At 44.8% G+C, this 20,848-nt stretch overlaps 1 protein-coding gene across 3 annotated transcripts in view; it reads right to left on the bottom strand.

Annotated features, from left to right (window-relative positions):
• RAB1A (RAB1A, member RAS oncogene family) overlaps positions 1 to 18,664 on the bottom strand; it is a 48,031-nt gene extending 29,367 nt beyond the window's left edge. The window contains exon 1 of one of the 3 annotated variants that reach the window (XM_003908736.3): positions 18,151 to 18,664. In XM_003908736.3, the coding sequence (XP_003908785.1) occupies positions 18,151 to 18,173 (23 nt within the window). In that variant the 5' untranslated portion in view covers positions 18,174 to 18,664. Of the gene's footprint in view, positions 1 to 17,295; positions 17,331 to 18,150 lie in introns of those variants that run through there. The other 2 variants (XM_021924889.2, XM_009184321.2) reach the window with 2 other exon arrangements.
• Between the last annotated feature and the right edge of the window lie 2,184 nt (positions 18,665 to 20,848).

The following is a 20,848-nucleotide window of genomic DNA, read 5'->3' on the forward strand; positions in this document are numbered from 1 at the left end:
ATATTCAATTACAAATCAGTAAGAGGGCTCACCCCAGAACCCTTGTTTCAAATTTCAGTTTAGAGTTCTATTTCCATTATTTGTTGGCGTGCAAAAATGGCACTGGTACATATATGTACATTTATGATCTGAATATAGTCTTGATGTCTGCTGACGTATGTACCTATGCCATTTTTGTATGCAAGCACTACCATTTCCTATACCTTTTTAAAAAAAGCCTGGTACAGTGGTGCACACCTGTAGCCCCAGCTACTTAGGAGGCTGAGAGAGGAGGGTAACTTGAGCCCAGGAATTCCGGGTTGCAGTGAGCTAGGATAGAACCACTGCACTTGCTCTAGCTTAGGCAACAGAGTGAGACCCCATCTCTAAATTAAAAATATAAAAATTAGGGCCGGGCGCGGTGGCTCAAGCCTGTAATCCCAGCACTTTGGGAGGCCGAGGGGGCGGATCACGAGGTCAGGAGATCGAGACCATCCTGGCTAACACGGTGAAACCCCATCTCTACTAAAAAATACAAAAAACTAGCCGGGCGAGGTGGCGGGCGCCTATAGTCCCAGCTACTCGGGAGGCTGAGGCAGGAGAATGGCGTAAACCCAGGAGGCGGAGCTTGCAGTGAGCTGAGATCCGGCCACTGCACTCCAGCCTGGGCGACAGAGCGAGACTCCGTCTCCAAAAAAAAAAAATATATATATATATATATATATATATAAATTAAAAGTCACTATTGTGAAAGCATGGAACAATATTTTTTAAATAAAAAGTTAGAAAAACAGATTTTCGGTTCAAAATTCTATTTAGGTAAAATTCTTTTCTTGCCTACAGTACAAAGTAGAGGATGAATCAGCTTGTTTCCGAATCTAACATGCTACTGGAAATTCTAAAACCTCCAAAATAACACTGTTATGTGAAAGGATTACGGAATTTTTTTTTTTAAGTATAACCTCATTTTTGTTTTTTAAAAAGTCTTTAGAGGAGCTAGGCATGGCTAGCTCATCTCAGCACTCAGAGGCTGGAGCAGGAAATCTAAACTGCAAGATTATAATGGATTGATGGTTTCTTCTTTATACCTTTTTAACAACCTGCAATAAGCTTGTATGACTTTTATAACCAGGAGAAAAAAAATGTTATTTGAAAGGAGAAGAAAAGCATTTTATTCAATGACTTAACACCCTTACAAATGTGTTCAGCATATGTCAGCATAGCACACCGATCATAACACAAATTACTTCTAAGTAGGTAGAGTAGGTCAAGGTTGTAAACAGATAGCAATGGCATACTCCCAATACAGCCACAAGTACATGAAGTTAAATTTTGGGTTAAATGAGAATATACTGTTTTCTTCTTTCATGAAATAAAATCTAGATTCTCAGACAAGGTTCACATGTCAATGAACACTTTACAAAAGAAAGCTATTTGACATTAACCCAACTTTCAATATTCCACCCTTTGGAAACATGCTAAGGAAGAAAAAAAGTCTAACAGCAGAGAACTATAGTGTATAGTTGTATTTGTACAAACAGAAATACAAATATAAATTTATACAAACAGAAATACAAACTTTATAATATCAGCTGTAAGTACCTTAGAAAAGGCCTATTCTAAAAAGCGCAATGGAAACTATATTTATTCTCTTTCATCTAGAATGGATTCATTTGCATGACAGGAATTCTTATGGTTTAAATGTATCCTCCGAAGTTCCTGTGTTAGACACTTAATCCCCAATACAACAGTGTAAGGATGCAGAGCCTAATGAGAGGTGATTAGGTCACGAGGGCTCGGCCCTCATGAATGGATTAATGCATTCTCTCAAAAGTGGGTTAGCTTTCTCCTGAGTCACTCTGTTATAAAAGTGAGTTCAAGCCCCTTCGTGCTCTCTGTCTTGACATACTCACTTGCCTTTCTACCTTCCACCATATGATAACAGCACAAAGGCCAGAACCATGCTCTTGAAGTTCCCAGCCTCCAGAACCACAGACCAAATAAACTTCTACTGTTTATACCCAGTCTGTGCTATTCTGTTATAGCAGCAGAAAACAGACTAAGACAGGAATGTTATTTTATCTTCTTCTAAATGTCTTCTTTGAAAATAGCATAAGACTAAGCTCACATATCAAATTTAAAACAAAATCCTGATACACTGGCCAAATAAAGTTTAAGGGAAAACTATCAAGACAACTAAACTACATACTATTTTAATAACCTTGGGGTATAAAATAATAAAAACTTCAGCTGTAATGATCATGTTTGACATATATGTTTCTTCTTCACTCACTTTAAGTACACTCCACAGAACACAATTCAAAACCGACCTTCAGGTTGAAACACTCCTTGCTGGAGACAAGAGGTAAGAACTTTTAGTTAGTTCATATGCTTCTGTACTGTGAATTTTACAGTGAGCACATATTACTTTTATAATTAAAAAAAAATTAAACAAACATTCAGCTGTGGACAAGCAGCCTGCCAGTCAATATAAATGGTCAATATGATCAATTACCAGGAATCTGAGAGGGCAATGGTCTTTCTCCAAATTTAAGGAAATAGTCAAGCAATTTTAAAAAAAGTTTCCATTCAGATGAACCATCTTAAAAAAAATGGTTCCCATAATCAACCACTAAAATTACATGTTTTTATTTGATATTTAGAGACAATAGATTAATTTTCCAGGTTCCAATACAGTTATGTTTAGAACAGTATTCTAAAAATTCAAAGCTGGCCAGGTGCAGTGAGTCACGCCTGTAATCCCAGCATTTTGGGAGGCCGAAGTGGGTGGATCACTTGAGGCCAAGAGTTCGAAACCAGTCTGGCCAACATGGTAAAACCCCATCTCTGCTAAAAATACAAAAATTAGTCGGACGTGGTAGTGGGCGCCTCTAGTCCCAGCTACTAAGGAGGCTGAGGCAGGGAGAACTGCTTGAACCTGTGAGGCGAGGTTGCAGTGAGCCGATATCATGCCACTGCACTCCAGCCTTGGCAACAGAGCGAGACTCCTTCTCAAAACAAAAATAAATAAAATAAAAATAAAAATTCAAAGCTGAAATTCTGAAAGAAATTTTGGTAGTGCCAAAGGAAGCAGCAAGTGACACAAGATGACAAAAGGGTAGACAGTCTTTAATCTGCATACAACAAGTATTTGCTGAAAAACACACCAAGAAGGGTGTGTTCAATGTTCTCTACCTCCTTACCTCTCAAAGTCTGCATGCGTTTGGACCTGGAAGACCTGTACTTAAATTCAGGCTCTACTGCATACTAGCTATAGGATCTTGGTGCAAGTTACTCACTTACCACCATGAGCCTCAATTTCCTCATCTATAAGGTTCAATTAGCACCCACTACCACCCAATTAGGCTTCTTGTCAGGATTATAAATCACGTTTCTGAAACATCTAGCACATACTGTCTGGCACATACAGAAGCACAATAAGTGGCCATGGTTATTTCTCCTTCCTCCTACCAAAACCATGAGGTAACAATACAAATTTCAGAGGTTTGGACAAAAACTTTGAAGCTATTTATCCAAAGCTTCTGTTCAGATTATCGGTGACAAAGGAACACAGATATATAATACATATATATACACATATATAATCTAAAGTTAAAGTTTAAAAATTGCCTAACAGTTATAAGTACTATGATCATACAAGTCACAACTCCCAAAGCCTAGTAATGCATAAAACAGTAACATGCTCTGAAAGTGTGCCCTCTACTGCAAGAGAAGGCAGCTCTCTGCTTCATTTGCTTTTCATAGAAAGACATCCATGACTTCTAAGGCTCCAAGTTTAAATATATAACAAGACAGAAAAACTGAGAATGGATACAATTAATTTCAACCCAAGATGTGAAGGGTAAAGTTAAAAGCCCATTTATAAATAATACATACCTCACAAACCCTTCTTAAATCCTTCCCCCACCCCCACCCACCACCACCACAAAGACACAGTTTTGCTATGTCACCAAGGCTGAAGTGCAGTGGCGCAATCACAGCCCACGGCAGCCTCCAACTTCTGGGCTCAAGCAACCCTCTTGCCTCGGCCTCTCGAGTAGTTGGGACCACAAGTACACCGACCACACCTGGCTATTTTTTTAGTTTTTTAGTTTTTTTTTTTGAGACAGGGTCTTCATATGTTGCCCAGGTCTCAAAATCCTGGCCTCAGGCAATCCTCCCACCTCAGACTCCCGAGTGGCTGGGACTACAGGTGCACACCACCACACCTAGCTAATTTTTTAATTTTTTGTAGAGAGGGGATCTTACTAGGTTGCCCAGGCTGATTTGAATGAACTCCTGGCCTCAAGCAATCCTCCTGCCTCAGCCTCCCAAAGTGCTAGGATTATAGGCATGACCCACCACACCAGGCCTCCAATCATGAATTCTTAAAGTAACTGACCACAAAATGTTAGTGCCTAATTACTTGACTAAAATTTTTTTTTTCTTTTTTTTTTTTTTTTGAGATAGGCTGTCACTCTGTCACCTAGGCTAGAGCGCAATGGTGCAATCTCGGCTCACTGCAACCTCCACCTCCCAGGCTCAAGCAATCCTCCTATTTCAGCCTCCCAAGTAGCTGGGACCATAGGCGCATGCCACCATGCCCAGCTAGTTTTTTTTTATTTTTGGTAGAGACGAGGTTTTACCATGTTGCCCAGGTTGGTCTCAAACTCCTGGGCTCATGCGATTTACCCACCTCAACCTCTGAAAGTGCTAAGATTACAGGAGTGAGCCACCACAACCAGTCTAAAATGTTAAATTCTTAGAAGTAACCACACGTAGTAAAGCAGAAAGAGCCTACTTGTACTGTGACATCCAAGTCTTTGAGTTAAAATTCCAATTCAGCTGCTTACTTTGAATGCCATTGGGCATGTCATTTAACTCTTCTCTGCCTCTGTTTCCTTGTTTGTAAAACTAGGACATTTTCTTCACAGGATTATTGTGACGGTTAAGGGAAATAATGTACACATAAACTTTCCGGCTGGTTTTGTAAAACTAGGACATTTTCTTCACAGGATTATTGTGATGGTTAAGGGAAATAATGTACACACATAAACTTTCTGGCTGATGGGAACTCAGTTCTGCTGACCCCACTCAGACAAACATCTAGTGTTCTGGAGTCCTTTGGGAGTCCTTTGGGAGCTCTGTTCCTCTCCAGTTGAATCAACATAACTAAAACTTTCGTTAACAGAAATTATAGGCGCCTTCCTCCAATCTTTCGCACTATTTTGCCACGCTGTTTCGTAAACATATCACAATATTTAACTTGTATTAATCGTTATATTGATTATGTTTGTTTGAACATGAGTCATTTTCTTAACTAATTTGTAAGCCCCTGGAGCACAGTCCATGTTTTATTTTTTTTTTGGAGACGGAGTCTTGCTCTGTCACCCAGGCTGGAGTGCAGTGGCACCATCTTGGCTCACTACAAGCTCCGCCTCCCAGGTTCTCGCCATTCTCCTGCCTCAGCCTCCGGAGTAGCTGGGACTACAGGCGCCTGCCACCATGCCTGGCTAATTTTTTGTATTTTTTAGTAGAGACGGGGTTTCACTGTGTTAGCCAGGATGGTCTCGATCTCCTAACCTTGTGATCCGCCCGCCTTGGCCTCCCAAAGTGCTGAGATTACAGGCCCGGCCACAGTCCATGTTTCGTAATTTAAAACAAGCAACAACAAAAGTTTTTAAAAAACAGGAAAAAAAAACTCAACTCTTAGTACTCTGATGATAGAAAAGGGCTATTTTCCTTTTTTGTTTGTTTTTTCTTGAGACAGTTTTTTGCTCTGTCGCCTAGGCTGGAGTGCAGTGGCACAATCTCGGCTCACTGCAACCCTTGCCTTCAGGGTTCAAGCAATTCTCCTGCCTCAGCCTCCTGAGTAGCTGGGACTACAGGCACATGCCGCCACACCCAGCTGATGTTTTGTATTTTAGTACAGACAGGGTTTCACCGTGTTTCCCAGGATGGTCTCGAACTCCCGAGCTCAGGCGATCCATCCGCCTCGGCCTCCCAAAGTGCTGGGACTACAGGCGTGAGCCCCCCGCCCAGCCAAAAGGGCTATATTCTTTACCAAGCCTTCCTCCAAGATAAAATTCTCCATGTGTGTACCTTTGTATGTATGTATAGACAACTACAACTTTTGAGACGGAGTCTCGCCCAGGCTGGAGTGCAGTGGCGCAATCTCGGCTCACTGCAAGCTCTGCCTCCCGGGTTCATGTTACTCTCCTGCCTCAGCCTCCCAAGCAGCTGGGACTATAGGCGCCCGCCACCACGCCCAGCTAATTTTTTGTATCTTTAGTAGAGATGGGGTTTCACCATGTTGGCCAGGATGGTCTCGATCTCCTGACCTCATGATCCGCCCGCCTCGGCCTCCCAGAGTGCTGGGATTACAGGCGTGAGCCACCGCGCCCGGCCTGGGTTTGTTTTTTAATAACAAATATTTAATGTAGAAAAGGCCAGGTACAGTGGCTCATTCCTGTAATCCCAGCATGTTGGAAGGTCAAAGAGAAGATCGCTTGCGCTCAGGAATTCAAAACCAGCCTGATCAACATGTAAAACTCAGTCTCTACAAAAAGAAAAAGAAAAAAAAAAACAAAAACAAAAACTGCCAGGTATGGGCATGTGCCTGTAGTCCTAATTACTCCAAAGGCTGAGATGGGAGGATCACCAGAGCCTGGCAAGTTGAGGCTGCAGTAAGCCGTGATCTCACTACTGTACTCCAGCTTAGGTGACAGGGTTACACCCTGTCTCAAAAATAAAAAGTTCTTGACGCCTGGTGTGGTGGCTCACACCTATAATCCCGGCACTTTGGGAGGCTGAGGCAGGCAGATCACCTGAGGTCAGGAGTTAGAGACCAGCGTGGTCAACATGGCGAAACCCCATCTCTACTAAAAATACACAAAATTAGCCGGACATGGTGGTAGGCGCCTGTAATCCCAGCTACTCAGGAGGCTGAGGCAGGAGAAACACTTGAACCTGGGAGGCAGAGGTTACAATGATCCGAAATCGAGCCCCACTACACTCCAGCCTGGGTGACAGAGCTAGATTCTGTCTCAAAAAAACAAAAACAAAAACAAAAAGCCTATCAGAATGAATCAAATAAACTAGCACCCAGAACCTGACCAAATACAAAGAAAAGTGTGATTCACTGCTTAAATTAAATTAGAACACTTGTGTTAGTAGAGAATAAGGTCAACCTGGCACAGTGGTTCACAACTCTAATCCCAGCACTTTGGGAGGCTAAGGTAGGAGGATTGCTTGAGCCGAGACAAGCCTGGGTAACATGGAGAGAGCCTCTCTAAAAAAAAAAAAAAAAAAAGCCGGGCGCGGTGGCTCACGCCTGTAATCCCAGCACTTTGGGAGGCCGAGGCGGGCGGATCACAAGGTCAGGAGATCGAGACCACGGTGAAACCCCGTCTCTACTAAAAATACAAAAAATTAGCCGGGCGCGGTTGTGGGCGCCTGTAGTCCCAGCTACTCGGGAGGCTGAGGCAGGAGAATGGCGTGAACCCGGGAGGCGGAGCTTGCAGTGAGCCGAGATCGCGCCACTGCACTCCAGCCTGGGCGACAGAGCGAGACTCTGTCTCAAAAAAAAAAAAAAAAAAAATTAGTTAATTAAAAAATAAAAATAAAAGAGAGAGTAAGTTAGCTCAGCTCAAAAGAGCCTGGTGAAAATGCCTAATTTGGAGTTCAGATTTCACTAGCTTTAGTAAGTAATGAATCCAACTGCTCTTCATCAGGATAGATGCTAACCACCAATCTACACATAAAGCACTACATAATTATCCACATTATATATTTCACAAAATTGTTTCAAATGGCCTTTTATAAATGTAGCTATTTGACTATTTTTATAAATTTCATCTAACCCACTTTAAGACTAACATCTATTTTTTTGAGACGGAGTCTCGCTCTGTCGCCCAGGTTGGAGTGCAGTGGCCGGATCTCAGCTCACGGCAAGCTCCGCCTCCGGGGTTTACGCCATTTTCCTGCTTCAGCCTCCCGAGTAGCTGGGACTACAGGCGCCCGCCACCACGCCCGGCCAGTTTTTTTGTATTTTTTTAGTAGAGACAGGGTTTCACCATGTTAGCCAGGATGGTCTCGATCTCCTGACCTCATGATCCACCCGTCTCGGCCTCCCAAAGTGCTGGGATTACAGGCTTGAGCCACCGCGCCCGGCCAAGACTAACATCTTAAACTCCACATTTTAAAACTCAAATTAGGCCGGGAACAGTGGCTCATGCCTGTAATCCCAGAACTTTGGGAGGCCGACGTGGAAGGATCACGAGGTCAGGAGTTTGAGACCAGCCTGGCCAACAAGGTGAAACTCCATCTTTACTGTAAATACAAAAATTAGCTGGGCGTGGTGGCGCAGACTGTAATCCCAGCTACTCTGGAGGCTGAGGCAGGAGAATCGCTTGAACCTGGGAGGTGGAGGTTGCAGTGAGCCAAGATCGCGCCACTGCACTCCAGCCTGGGCAACAAAGCGAGACCTTGTCTCAAAAAAAAAAAAAAAACAACTCAAATTAGTTTGGGATACCAGATTTAAAGCTAAGCTTTGTCACTCTCACATTTTCACATTTTAATACTGATAATGACAGTTAACATTCTCTTTTCTGTTTTCAATCTCCTAAATCAAGTATTCTTAATCTGAGGTTCATGAACAGACTTGGTGTGAACCGCCTATAACTTTATGCAAAATGTTATGAGTATACAGACACAAAGGGAGCAGATGCATTAAATGTAATGTGGGTATGGCTACATGGCCATAAATGGTTTAAATGTAACTGTCCCAAATCAAGATACTAGAAAATATCTATACACAGAGTAGAAAGGACAAAGAGTAATTCCACTTAAGTACTATTGTTATACAAAGGAAATACATTCAGAGAAATTAAATTCATCATTGTTCTTGGAAAACATGAATTAAATAATTCATTGAGTTTCACTGTTGAAGATCACTAGTTCGAGGTGCAGACTGTACAAAATGCCCTATGTAAAGACCACAGATGGCCGAGTGAGGCAGGTCACACCTGTAATCCCAACACTTTGAGAGGCCCAGGTGGGAGGATCACTTGAGTCCAGGTGTTCGAGACCAGGATAGGCAACATACTGACATATCATCGCTTAAAAAAAAATTAGACAGGCATGGTGCCAGCTACTCAGGAGGCTGACAGAGAAGGATCACTAGAGTCCAGGAGGTTGAGACTGCAGTGAGCCATGACTGTGCTACCACACTCCAGTCTGGGAGACAGAGATAGACCCTGTCTCGGGGAAAAAAAAAAAAAATAGCCAAGTGGCTGGCACTGAGAGTAAGTGCTAAATAGTACCCAGTATTATTAAAAAGTGATGTTTCCAAAAGAATGGTCCCTCTTGTGAATAAAGGCATGCATATGTAACACTACTTGTCCTAATTAGGAAATCTACAAGCATAGAACACAGTAAACTTAACTGCAACCTATCACAACCTTGGATTTAATAAAGCAGTGTAGGGTGTTCCAGTCAGCTGAGCCAACCTGTCACAAAAGGACCAAGGAAAACTTTATTTCCTACTTCTTCCGTACCCTATTTCTCACATGTTTCAGTCAGTCAACAAACTAACAACAGTTCTCTGGCTCCTCAGGACCATTTTTTCTCCCTAATATCATTCCACTATTACCCTATTTATAATCTGCAACACTCCCAGGGTGGTTCCAAAGAAAGGCCAAGACCTAAATTTTCTTCCCTAAATTACATTCCAGATATCAAAGCAGTAATCTCAGCTCCACCTTCTATAGGGAAACAAAGGAATAATCTAATTGCTCCCCTCTCCCTCTAAAGGGAGGGGGGAGTCTGGGCATTTTGCCTAATTCTCAAAGGAAAATTCCAAAATGTAGTGCCGACAAAGTGGTAAAAAGCTGATAAGCAGCTGAACATAGTGGCTCACGCCTGTAATCCTAGAACTTTGGGGGACCAAGGCAGGCAGATCACCTGAGGTCAGGAGTTGGAGACCAGCCTGGCCAACATGGTGAAACCTCACCTCTACTAATACAAAAATTAGGTGGCCGCGGTGGTGGGCGCCTGTAGTCCCCACTACTCAGGAGGCTGAAGCAGGAGAAATGCTTGAACCTGGGAGGTAGAGGTTGCAAATGAGCCAAGATCATGCCACCTGCACTCCAGCCTGGGTGACACAGCGAGACTGTCTCAAAAAAAAAAAAAAGCTGGTAAGCTATGCATTTAAAATACCTCATGCATTGGCACACTACACCCATTTTCAGTTTTTCTTCATCTTAAGACACTCAGCCAAGCATGGGGCTCATGTCTATAATCCCAGCATTTTGGGCAGCTGAGGCAGGTGGATCTCTTGAGACCAGGAATTTGAGACCAGCCTGGGGCAACATATTGAAATCCCGTCTCTACAAAAAAAAAAAAAAATAGCCAGGTGTGGTGGCATGTGCTTGTAGTCTCAGCTACTCAGGAGGCTGAGGTGGGAGGATCACTGAAACCTGGCTAGGAGTTGGAGGCTGTAGTAAGCTATATGCATCACTGCACTGTAGCCTGGGTGACAAAGTCAGACCCTGTATCTCAAAAAACAGACACTCGGGCCAGGCGCGGTGGCTCACGCCTGGAATCTCAGCACTTTGGGAGGCCAAGGTGGGCAGATCACGAGGTTAGGAGATCGAGACCATCCTGGCTAACACGGTGAAACCCTGTCTCTAGCAAAAAATGCAAAACTTTAGTCAGGCGTGGCGGCAGGCACCTGTAGTCCCAGCTAATCGGGAGGCTGAGGCAGGAGAATGTTGTAAACCCGGGAGGCAGAGTTGCAATGAGCCAAGGCCGTGCCACTGCACTCCAGCCTGGGCAACAGAACAAGACTCCGTCTCAAAAAAAAAAAAAAGAAAGTTATTCTTTACTATCCAAAATAAAACTTAACTATTGCAACTACAAACAGTGAAACCATCACATAGGTATAGTCAAAACTCCCCAGGAGAGAAAACACACACACATACACAACACACAGTCAACAGATTGCTATGGAATGTGAATACAGCAGGAGGTTAGCACATACGTAAATTATTAAGATTGCTTCCAGAATTAAAAAGACCAAGATATCTGAGAAATAAAATTACTCAGAAAGCAAAATTCCCTTTAAAAGCCAAGTAGCAGCCGGGCGCGTGGCTCACACCAGTAATCCCAGTACTTTGGCTGAGGTGGGCGGATCACAAGGTCAGAAGTTTGAGACCAGCCTGGCCAACATAGTGAAATCCCGTCTCTACTAAAACTACAAAAATTAGCCAGGTGTGGTGGCACGCACCTGTACTCCCAGCTACTCGGGAGGCTGAGGCGGGAGAATCACTTAAACCTGGAGGGCGGAGGTTGCAGTGAGCCGAGATCATGCCAACACACTCCAGCGACAAAGCGAGACTCTGTCTCAAAAAGAAAAAAAAAGAAGCCAAGTAGAGAACTGGCAAGGGAAGATTTGATTTTGAAGCACTTCCATCTTTAAGACAACGTAAAAAATAAAATAAAATAAAATATTTGGCCGGGCGCGGTGGCTCAAGCCTGTAATCCCAGCACTTTGGGAGGCCGAGATGGGCGGATCACGAGGTCAGGAGATCGAGACCATCCTGGCGAACACGGTGAAACCCCGTCTCTACTAAAAAATACAAAAAAACCAGCCGGGCGAGGTGGCGGGCGCCTGTAGTCCCAGCTACTCCGGAGGCTGAGGCAGGAGAATGGCGGGAACCCGGGAGGCGGAGCTTGCAGTGAGCTGAGATCCGGCCACAGCACTCCAGCCTGGGTGACAGAGCAAGACTCCGTCTCAAAAAAAAAATAAAATAAAATAAAATATTTGATGGTTAAAAACTGTCCAACATCCCTTAATTTGATGAAAACGGGAAATGTTTATTTATTTATTTATTTATTTTTTGAGACAGAATCTCACTCTGTCACCCAGGCTGGAGTGCAGTGGCCAATCTCGGCTCACGGCAACCTCCTCCTACCGGATTCAAGCGATTCTCTTGTCTCAGCCTCCCGAGTAGCTTGGGACTACAAGCGCACACCACTGCGCCTAGCTAATTTGGTGTTTTTAGTAGAGGCAGGGTTTCGCCACGTTGGCCAGGCTGGTCTAGAACTGACCTCAAGTGATCCGCCTGCCTCGGCCTCCCAAAGTGCTATTACAGGTGTGAGCCACCTCACCCAGCCGAAAGGGGGAAATTTTTAAATGCAAAATTTCAGGCTGGGCATGGTGACCCACCCAGTGCTTCGGAAGGATCGCTTGAGGCCAGGAGTTTGAGACCAGCCTGCACGACATAGGAGGCCCAGTCGCTACAAAAAAATTTTTAACATGAAATTTCAGTTCTTATCTTCATTTATTTTATTTTATTTTGAGACAGAGTCTTGCTCTGTTGCGCAGGCTAGAGTGCAGTGGCTTGATCTCAGCTCACTGCAACCTCCGCCTCCAGGGTTCAAGAGATTCTCCTGCCTCAGCTTCCCAAGCAGCTGGGACTACACGAAGGCACAACCACACCCAGCTAATTTTTCTATGTTTAGTAGAGACGGGGTTTTGCCATGTTGGCCAGGCTGGTCTCAAACTCTTGACTTCAGATTTTGCCATGTTGGCCAGGTAGGTCTCAAACTCCTGACCTCAGGTGATCCACCGCCTGGGCCTCCCAAAGTACTGTGATTATAGGCATGAGCCACTGTGCTGGGCCTCAGTTCTTATCTTTATATGATCCTACAAGATCATCTCATCATCTTATTCACACAAAATTCTCAATATATATATTTTTAAAGGCTCTATACAACTACTGAAAAATTACCGAAGAATTACAGATGTTGATATTCTACAGACATTAAAAAATCATATTCTGGACAGTAAGAATACTAGTTATCTTTCTTCTATAAACTTTTCTGAGTTTTTCAAACCACCACCAAAAGTCACAAAGGCAACCTGATTTCACTTTCAAACACTTAAGTTTTTAAAAACATTATTTGAAACACAATGCAAGAAAAAAAAAAAAGGTCAAATGTTTCTTGAGTCTAACATGAAAGGAGAGCAAAGTCTGAAAGACTGATAACATTTTGAGAGATTCTGGAGCCATGATATACTTAAGGGGATAGGGACTAAAAATAAAGTAATCGAACTTTTTCTGCATTAAAGAATTATAGTTGATCCAAGTAGACTACTATATTTCTTCCTCCTATAGTTAGCTGGTATACTGAAGACAGGTACACATGCTTTATTCTTAACACATTCCTTAAAGACGAAGCAATCAAAATTATTTTCTTGACACCAAAAAAATCCACTAAAAGCCAGTGGATTATGGAAAATGTTATAAGAATAATCATGGGAATAATGTTAAGTATTTCTTTCTTTTTTTTTTTTTTTTTTTTGAGAAGGAATCTCACTCTGTCTCCCAGGCTGGAGTGCAGTGGCATGATCTCAACTCACTGCAGCCTCCACCTCCCAGGTTCAAGCGATTCTCCTGCCTCAGGTTCCCGAGGAGCTGGGATTACAGGCGTGCACCACCACACCCGGTTAACTTTTTTATTTTTTATTTTTTTATTTTTTTTTGAGACGGAGTCTCGCTCTGTAGCCCAGGCTGGAGTGCAGTGGCCGGATCTCAGCTCACTGCAAGCTCTGCCTCCCGGGTTCACGCCATTCTCCGGCCTCAGCCTCCCGAGTAGCTGGGACTACAGGTGCCCGCCACCTCGCCCGGCTATTTTTTGTATTTCTTAGTAGAGACGGGGTTTCACCGTGTTAGCCAGGATGGTCTCGATCTCCTGACCTCGTGATCCGCCCATCTCGGCCTCCCAAAGTGCTGGGATTACAGGCTTGAGCCACCGCGCCCGGCCAACTTTTTTATTTTTAATAGAGGCAGTGTCTCACCATGACCAGACTGGTCATGAACTCCTGACCTCAAATGATCCACCCACCTCGGCCTCCCAAAGTGCTGAGATTACAGGTGTGAGCCACTGCTCCTGGCCATGTTAAGCATTTCTTAATGTGCTGAAATAATCACTGCCTGCTTCAAAACGTAGCTCAAAAATAATCCCTATTTTTCTTCAGATCCTCAAAAAAAAAAAGCTTTGACGGCCCTTTCTATCTACTTTTTTAACTGTTCAGGTTATACTTTCAATTGCTTTTTTTTTTTTGGAGACAAGTCTTGTTCTGTTGCTCAGGCTGGAATGCAATGGTGTGATCTCGGCTCACAGGAACCTCCACCTCCCAGGTTCAAGAGATTCTCCTGCCTCAGCCTCCCAAGTAGCTGGGATTACAGGCACCAGCCACCACACCCAAATAATTTTTTGTAATTTTAGTAGAGATGGGGTTTTGCCATATTGGCCAGGCTGGTCTTGAACTCCTGACCTCAGGTGATCCACCTGCCTCGGCCTAACCAACATCTCTTTAGTAGAGATGGCTAGGTACTCTATACAAAAATTAACTGGTTATAGTGGCACATGCCTGTAATCCCAGCTAATCGGGAGACCAAGGCAGGAGAATCGCTTGAACCTGGGAGGCAGAGATTGCAGTGAGCCGAGATTGCACCATTGCACTCCAGCCTGGGCAACAGAGTGAGACTCCATCTCAAAACAAACAAAAAGAAAAGAAAACAGAAAAAAAAAAAAAAAATGGCCAGGCGCAGTGGCTCAGGCCTGTAATCCCAAAACTTTGGGAGGCCAAGGCCTGGACAACACAGCAAGACTCCATCTCAAAAAAAAAAAAAAGTAATACAGCTACCAACCCTTATGTAAACCAAGATAAATCTAAAAATTCTGTTGCTTCAGAATCTTTTTTGTCAAGATTCCATTTTCACTACCAAATTTAGCAGCACCCATAACACAGATTATAAATTTCTAAAAGAAACAATATAAATTAGTAATGATAAACCAAAGTAAGTTAAGGAACATCTGGAGTAGATTTGTAAACATTAGCTAATATACTATTGTTAAGTTACTAAGATAACATACTGGAAGCAGGAAAAGCATCCACCCATTAAAGTTTTAATTGAAGAGAAAGCATAAGACTTTGGAGTTTGGAACAAGATGTTAAAAAAAGAATGAACTTGTACTTTAGTGATAAACAAAGAAAGAACTTTTCTTTCTTTCCTTTATTTTCCAAATTTTCTCTAATTACTTTTACAAAGATAACAAGCTCCATTAAAACAAAAAGAAACCGCTAAAGTCAGATAGCTGAAAATCTGATTGCTCACTGCCCTTGTGACCTCCCCTAATAAAATATCCCTCACTTCCTCTCACCCTCCTAAGTAATTTTCACTAATACTTTTGCAAAGGTTTTCCCAAATTCCTGTATTATTTTACTAGACAGTCTAGAATACAAAGATAGTAGGCCAGATACTCATGTATTTGATTCCAGAAAAAAATATAAAAACTGTTTCTGGGTTTGATCCCGTTGAGGTCAGTCTTCAAAAGAAAGGATGATTTGACACCGTATTTACTTATTAATTACTGTCATTGCCATTTATGAGCCATTCCTCCTCCTCCTCCTCCTCCTTGAAAATTCCTCCTCACTCCCTCTGTTCCTCCAAATCTAATTGCTGACAATTCCCTTTCAGGTCTCTTTTCTATAAAGTCTTTCAAAACCCAGATAGCCAATCACAACCCACCATCCCCCTGAAATCCTGTTGCTCTCATCCATGCCATACATCTGGAATTTGCTATATCTACTGGTATTCGACATGTATAAAACCTATTTCTGCCGGGTGCGGTGGCTCACGCCTGTAATCCCAACACTTTGGGAAGCTGAGGCGGGCGGATCACCTCGGGAGTTTGAGACCAGCCTGACCAACATGGAGAAACGCCGTCTCTACTAAAAATACAAAATTTGCCGGGCGTGGTGGCACATGCCTGTAATCCCAGCTACTCAGGAAGCTGAGGCAGGAGAATCACTTGAACCCAGGAGGCGGAGGTGCCGATGAGACAAGATTTGCGCCATTGCACTCCAGCCTGGGCAACAAGATTGAAACTCCCTCTCAAAAAAAAAAAATTATTTTTTTTTTCTTTTTTTTTTTTTTGAGACGGAGTCTTGCTCTGTCGCCCAGGCTGAAGTGCAGTGGCCCGATCTTGGCCCACTGCAAGCTCCGCCTTCTGGGTTCACGCCATTCTCTTGCCTCAGCCTGAGTAGCTGGGGCTACAGGCGCCCACCACCACACCCGGCTAATTTTTTTGTATTTTTAGTAGAGGCAGGGTTTCACCGTGTTAGCCAGGATGGTCTCTATCTCCTGACCTCGGGATCCGCCCGCCTTGGCCTCCCAAAGTGCTGGGATTACTGACCTGAGCCTCGGCGCCCCGCCTATATCTAAACTTCTTAAATGCAAGGATTATATTTCTAAATCCTAGTACTAATAGAATGCCTTTCATGAAAATGATGCATACAACCTGAAGAATGCTCATACAGTTTTCCAAATTCTTTTATATACATTTGAATTTCACCACTACCCTGACAGGAATAATGACTCCAATTATCCTATTTTACAAAAGGGGAAAAAAATTCAGAGGCTGAGTAACTTGTCAAAGTTCTCGACTAATCTTGAAGATTTATTTACAGTAATAAACATACATATATATAGCAAATTCAGAAAATTTCCTGAACAGTAGAGGTCTATAAACCTCGATAAAGCAGTAAATTCATGTTCTTTATTGTTACCAAGAAAACTACTAAATTAAGAACCTCAAGTTCAACTCCATTCAACTGTGCAAAACCAACTTTGTCCTTGGAGCCCTTGAAAAAAAAAATTTGTTTTAAACTGTCAACACAGCAAATGTCACTACAACAACACTATCCTTAACTTCTAAAGCATGAAATTCTAATAAAATACTATGGTTTCTGTATAGTGCAAGAGATTTCAGCATCAAGCCACAGTATTACAAAACTTGAAGAAAGCATTTTGCAAGAGCCATGTGACACACATATGACAGTCAGCTAAACTGGTGAGTGGACCTTTTAGGGGGAAATGTTTAGCAGTAATTGACCAAAGCAGCAAATAAACTCAACTTTTACAACAAATACTGATTTTCCCCCATCCCTCAAAGGCCTTTGACACTGAAAAGGAATACCAATTCGGTCTCTTACAATTATTCATTACTTTACATACATGTAAACTGTAGAGGAAATTTTTAAATGGCCACTGAGGAGAGTCCAACAAACTCTACCCAAAGGAAGTGAACACCAGTTCCCAGGAAAGGTGCCAGGTGTGTCACATCTGCTGTGGTGACTTCTTGAGTAAGCAAGAAAAAGAAATGCATTAACTTTTCATGACACGTCATGGAACCTCATTACCTATCTGCAAGCATCCAAGCAGGTAATCTAAAACTACATACAGATCTATCATAGGTCTCATTCGCTTCTCTTTCAACTTGACAGCAAGCTTCCTTTAATTTGCGAGTATCAGAAACACACTCCTTGGCTTTAGTTGTTTTTTTGGGTTTTTTTTCCCTTGACCTACAGAAGACAAAATGACTTAGGTGTCCTCTTTAAAAAACAAAACAAAACAAAACAAAAAAACTCACAAATGCCCAGGTTTTTAGGAGGGCAATGCACCCGGCGAGCTCTTAAAGAACTCGTTCAAGGCACAACTCAAAAAGAGAACTAAAAAATGTTCAGTTGCTTCTCCCTATCTACTCATTCCCCTCAATCCCACGCAGTCCCGAAAAGCATCCATATTACCTGAAACCTGGCGGGGAGGATGGAAGAAGAGAGAGCCAACAAGCTCAGGATTTACAAGTAAAGCTGGTTTCCACCCCGAGGATCCTGACAGCTCCGCAGAGTGCGGGCGCAGGGTCTGCCAGTGCCCTCTAGAAGGGTTCTCCCACCCCATCCCCTCCTCTTAGAAACAAGTCCTCCTTCAAAAGTCACTGCCTCCGAGACAAGCTACCTCTTCACACCGCCCCAGGCCCCTGGGCAGACTTCCTCAGCACCCGCCCCGCAGTCAGGCCCTCCAACCTGACCCGGTCCAGGCCCGGGCGGCTCACCCCTCCGACCCGACCCCTCCCCCGCCCGGCCGCCCCTCCGCGTCAGACAATGGGGCCCGACTCCCGGCCGCCAGCCTCTCCTGACCCATCACCCTCGCCTCACCCCAGCCGATGCCCCGACTTCCGCCCCAACCCTCCTCGCCCCCTTTAAAATCCCCCAAGCTGGCCCACGGACCCAGCCGACCGGTGCTCTCCTGAACTCACTATTCGGGATTCATGCTGGACATGTCACTGCAGCTGCCGCCGCCGCCACCGCCGCCCTTGCTGCCGCAGCCGCCGCCTTGACTCTCCGCGCCACGGGTAATCGAAAGAAAGGAATGAGATAGGCTGTTCCGGGAGAGCAAACGTCTTCCCCTACTCTGTCCCCTAGAACACAATCAGCAGCCGCCGCCACTCAGCTATCGCTTCCACCCAAAATGGCCGCCGGCGAACCAGGAAATAGGGAAGCCTTAGACCGAGGGGCCTTTACACAGCCCAGAGGGCGGCCGCACCGCCTGGCATGCCGGGAAAGGGAGTCGCGAGTGCGGCTACGCGAGCTGAGGATAGACAGTGAGGCGTGGAGGCCAGGACTCAGCTTCCCGCCAAGCGCCGCGCCTCTGGGGCATGCGTACTTGAAGGGTTGTCGTCCGCCCCATTCCCCGCTCCCTCACCTCCCCACCCTCCGCCCCTCCCTGCTCCCCTCCCCTCTGACTCGCTGGCTAGGACTTCGCTCGGACTCCCCCTGGCGGATTGGCTAAGGCCGAGCGGCCCTGGTGATGTCATCAGTGAAACGTGGCAGCCGGGCGAGTCAGCGCCCCACGGAGGAGGGGGCGGAGAGGGGCGGAGGGTGGTGCAGGCGGCCGATGGAGGCTGGGGGTCGGGGGAGGCAAAGGACCGGAGGGAGTGGTCAAACTGAGGGACTGCCGGCGTGCGGGAGCGGAGAGGGGGCCGGGGGACACGCGTGTCGGCTCTTGCCTCCCGTGCGACTTTTGCTGACCTGACCAGCTTGAGGCTTGCGCCACCCTGGTGGCGCTGGTTGGAGGCTGGTCGGAGGACGTCCGCTCTAAGGACAGAAGGGAAGTCAAGGGGCTCCCTGGACAGCACGGAGCAGTTCTTTCACTTCTCGTCACTCACCCAGACCCACCTCTATTCGGTCATCGTCCATTGTTGGCCCCGCGCACTGCCATTTTCTTATTGGATTTCTTCCCATTCTTACTGTGCCCCGCTCTCGTCAGCATGGCTATTGCAGTAGTCTCCAGATGGACTCTACCTCTCTCTCTCTCTCCTCCGCCCCAGCCCATTTGCACACACAGTCGAATGTATCTTTCTGAGACAGCACCTCCATCGTGACCCCACAACCTTCAATGGCTCCACATCCCATGGATGGGAGAGGCACAGCCCAGAGCCAGCCTAAAATTCAAGTCCTCCTCCCTTCGTCCCAGCCTTCAGGTTGAATTGTAATGTATTATTTATAGTTGCTGCTAATCCTGAGCCTTTCTGCAAGACTGGAAAATAGTAAGCAATAAAAACATGCAATTCATCACTATATGGTGCCTACAATTTCTGGGAGTAATATTAACTCATTTTTTAAAAACATGTGGTCTTAACAGCTCTCTTTAATCAGCTCAGTAATTTAAATCTCCACTAAACTTTAACACATTATCTTGAGTTATTTAATTACAAAGGGCATAGTGTAATACGTTGTCCAAAGTTTATCTTCCAACTTCTAAGAACTAAGAAAATTGTCTACTGAGACTTATCGCAGAATTACTTTAGATTCCTACAACGCCAAAATATAGAAAGAAGGCACTTATTTCTACCCATACACTAATTACACCTCTTAACCCTCAAATTCTGCCATGGGCCTTAGTTGATGAACTTATCAAAAGTTACCCGAGTTTCTTCACATGTTGGCTTCTGAAATGAACACCGTCACCACCCCAGGAATACCCTGAATGGTTCAGTAATAGGCACCAAAAAGTGTTCGTTAACCTGGACTCTAAAGCCCATGACCCTTCTTGCTTATTGTGATTTCAAATAAAAACTCAGAAAACTGGCCAGGCGCGGTGGCTCACGCCTGTAATCTCAGGACTTTGGGAGGCCAAGGAGGACGGATCACGAGGTCAGGAATTCAAGACCAGCCGGGCCAACATGGTGAAACACCCTCTCTACTAAAAACACAAAAATTAGCCGGGCATGGTGGCACGTGCCTGTAATCCCAGCTACTCGGGAGGCTGAGGCAGAAGAATTGCTTGAACCCGGGAGGCGGAAGTTACAGTGAACTGAGAGGCCACTGCACTCCAGCCTGGGCGACAGAGCAAGACTCCATCTTGGGGGGGAAAAAATCTCAGAAAACTGTGACCTGAGTCACTAGTAAAGGCACACACACACACACACACACACACCCCTCAGAAAACTGTCCAGAACTCGTCCTCAGCCAAAAATACAGCCTGTCCTTCCCTGGGAAGTATACTCCTAAACTTCCTTTAATGAACTATTTTCTTTCCCAACGAAGAATTACCTCCGACCGGGCGCGATGGCTCACGCCTGTAATCCCAGCACTTTGGGAGGCCCAGGCGGGCGAATCACAAAGTCAGGAAATCCAGACCATCCTGGCTAACACGGTGAAACCCTGGCTCTACTAAAAATACCAAAAATTAGCCGGGCGTGGTGGTGGGCGCTTGTACTCCCAGCTACTCTGGAGGCTGAGGCAGGAGAATGGTGTAAACCCGGGAGGCGGAGATTGCAGTGAGCCAAGATCACGCCACTGCACTCCAGCCTGGGCCACAGAGCAAGACTCCGTCTCCAAAAAATACAAAAATTAGCTGGGCGTGATGGCGCGTGAGATTACAGAATCTCAGCTACTCCAGAGGCTGAGGCAGGAGAATCGCTTGAACAGGGAGTCGGAGGTTGCAGTGAACCG

Source organism: Papio anubis, chromosome 14 (genome assembly GCF_008728515.1).
Source record: "Papio anubis isolate 15944 chromosome 14, Panubis1.0, whole genome shotgun sequence".
NCBI lineage: Eukaryota > Metazoa > Chordata > Mammalia > Primates > Cercopithecidae > Papio > Papio anubis.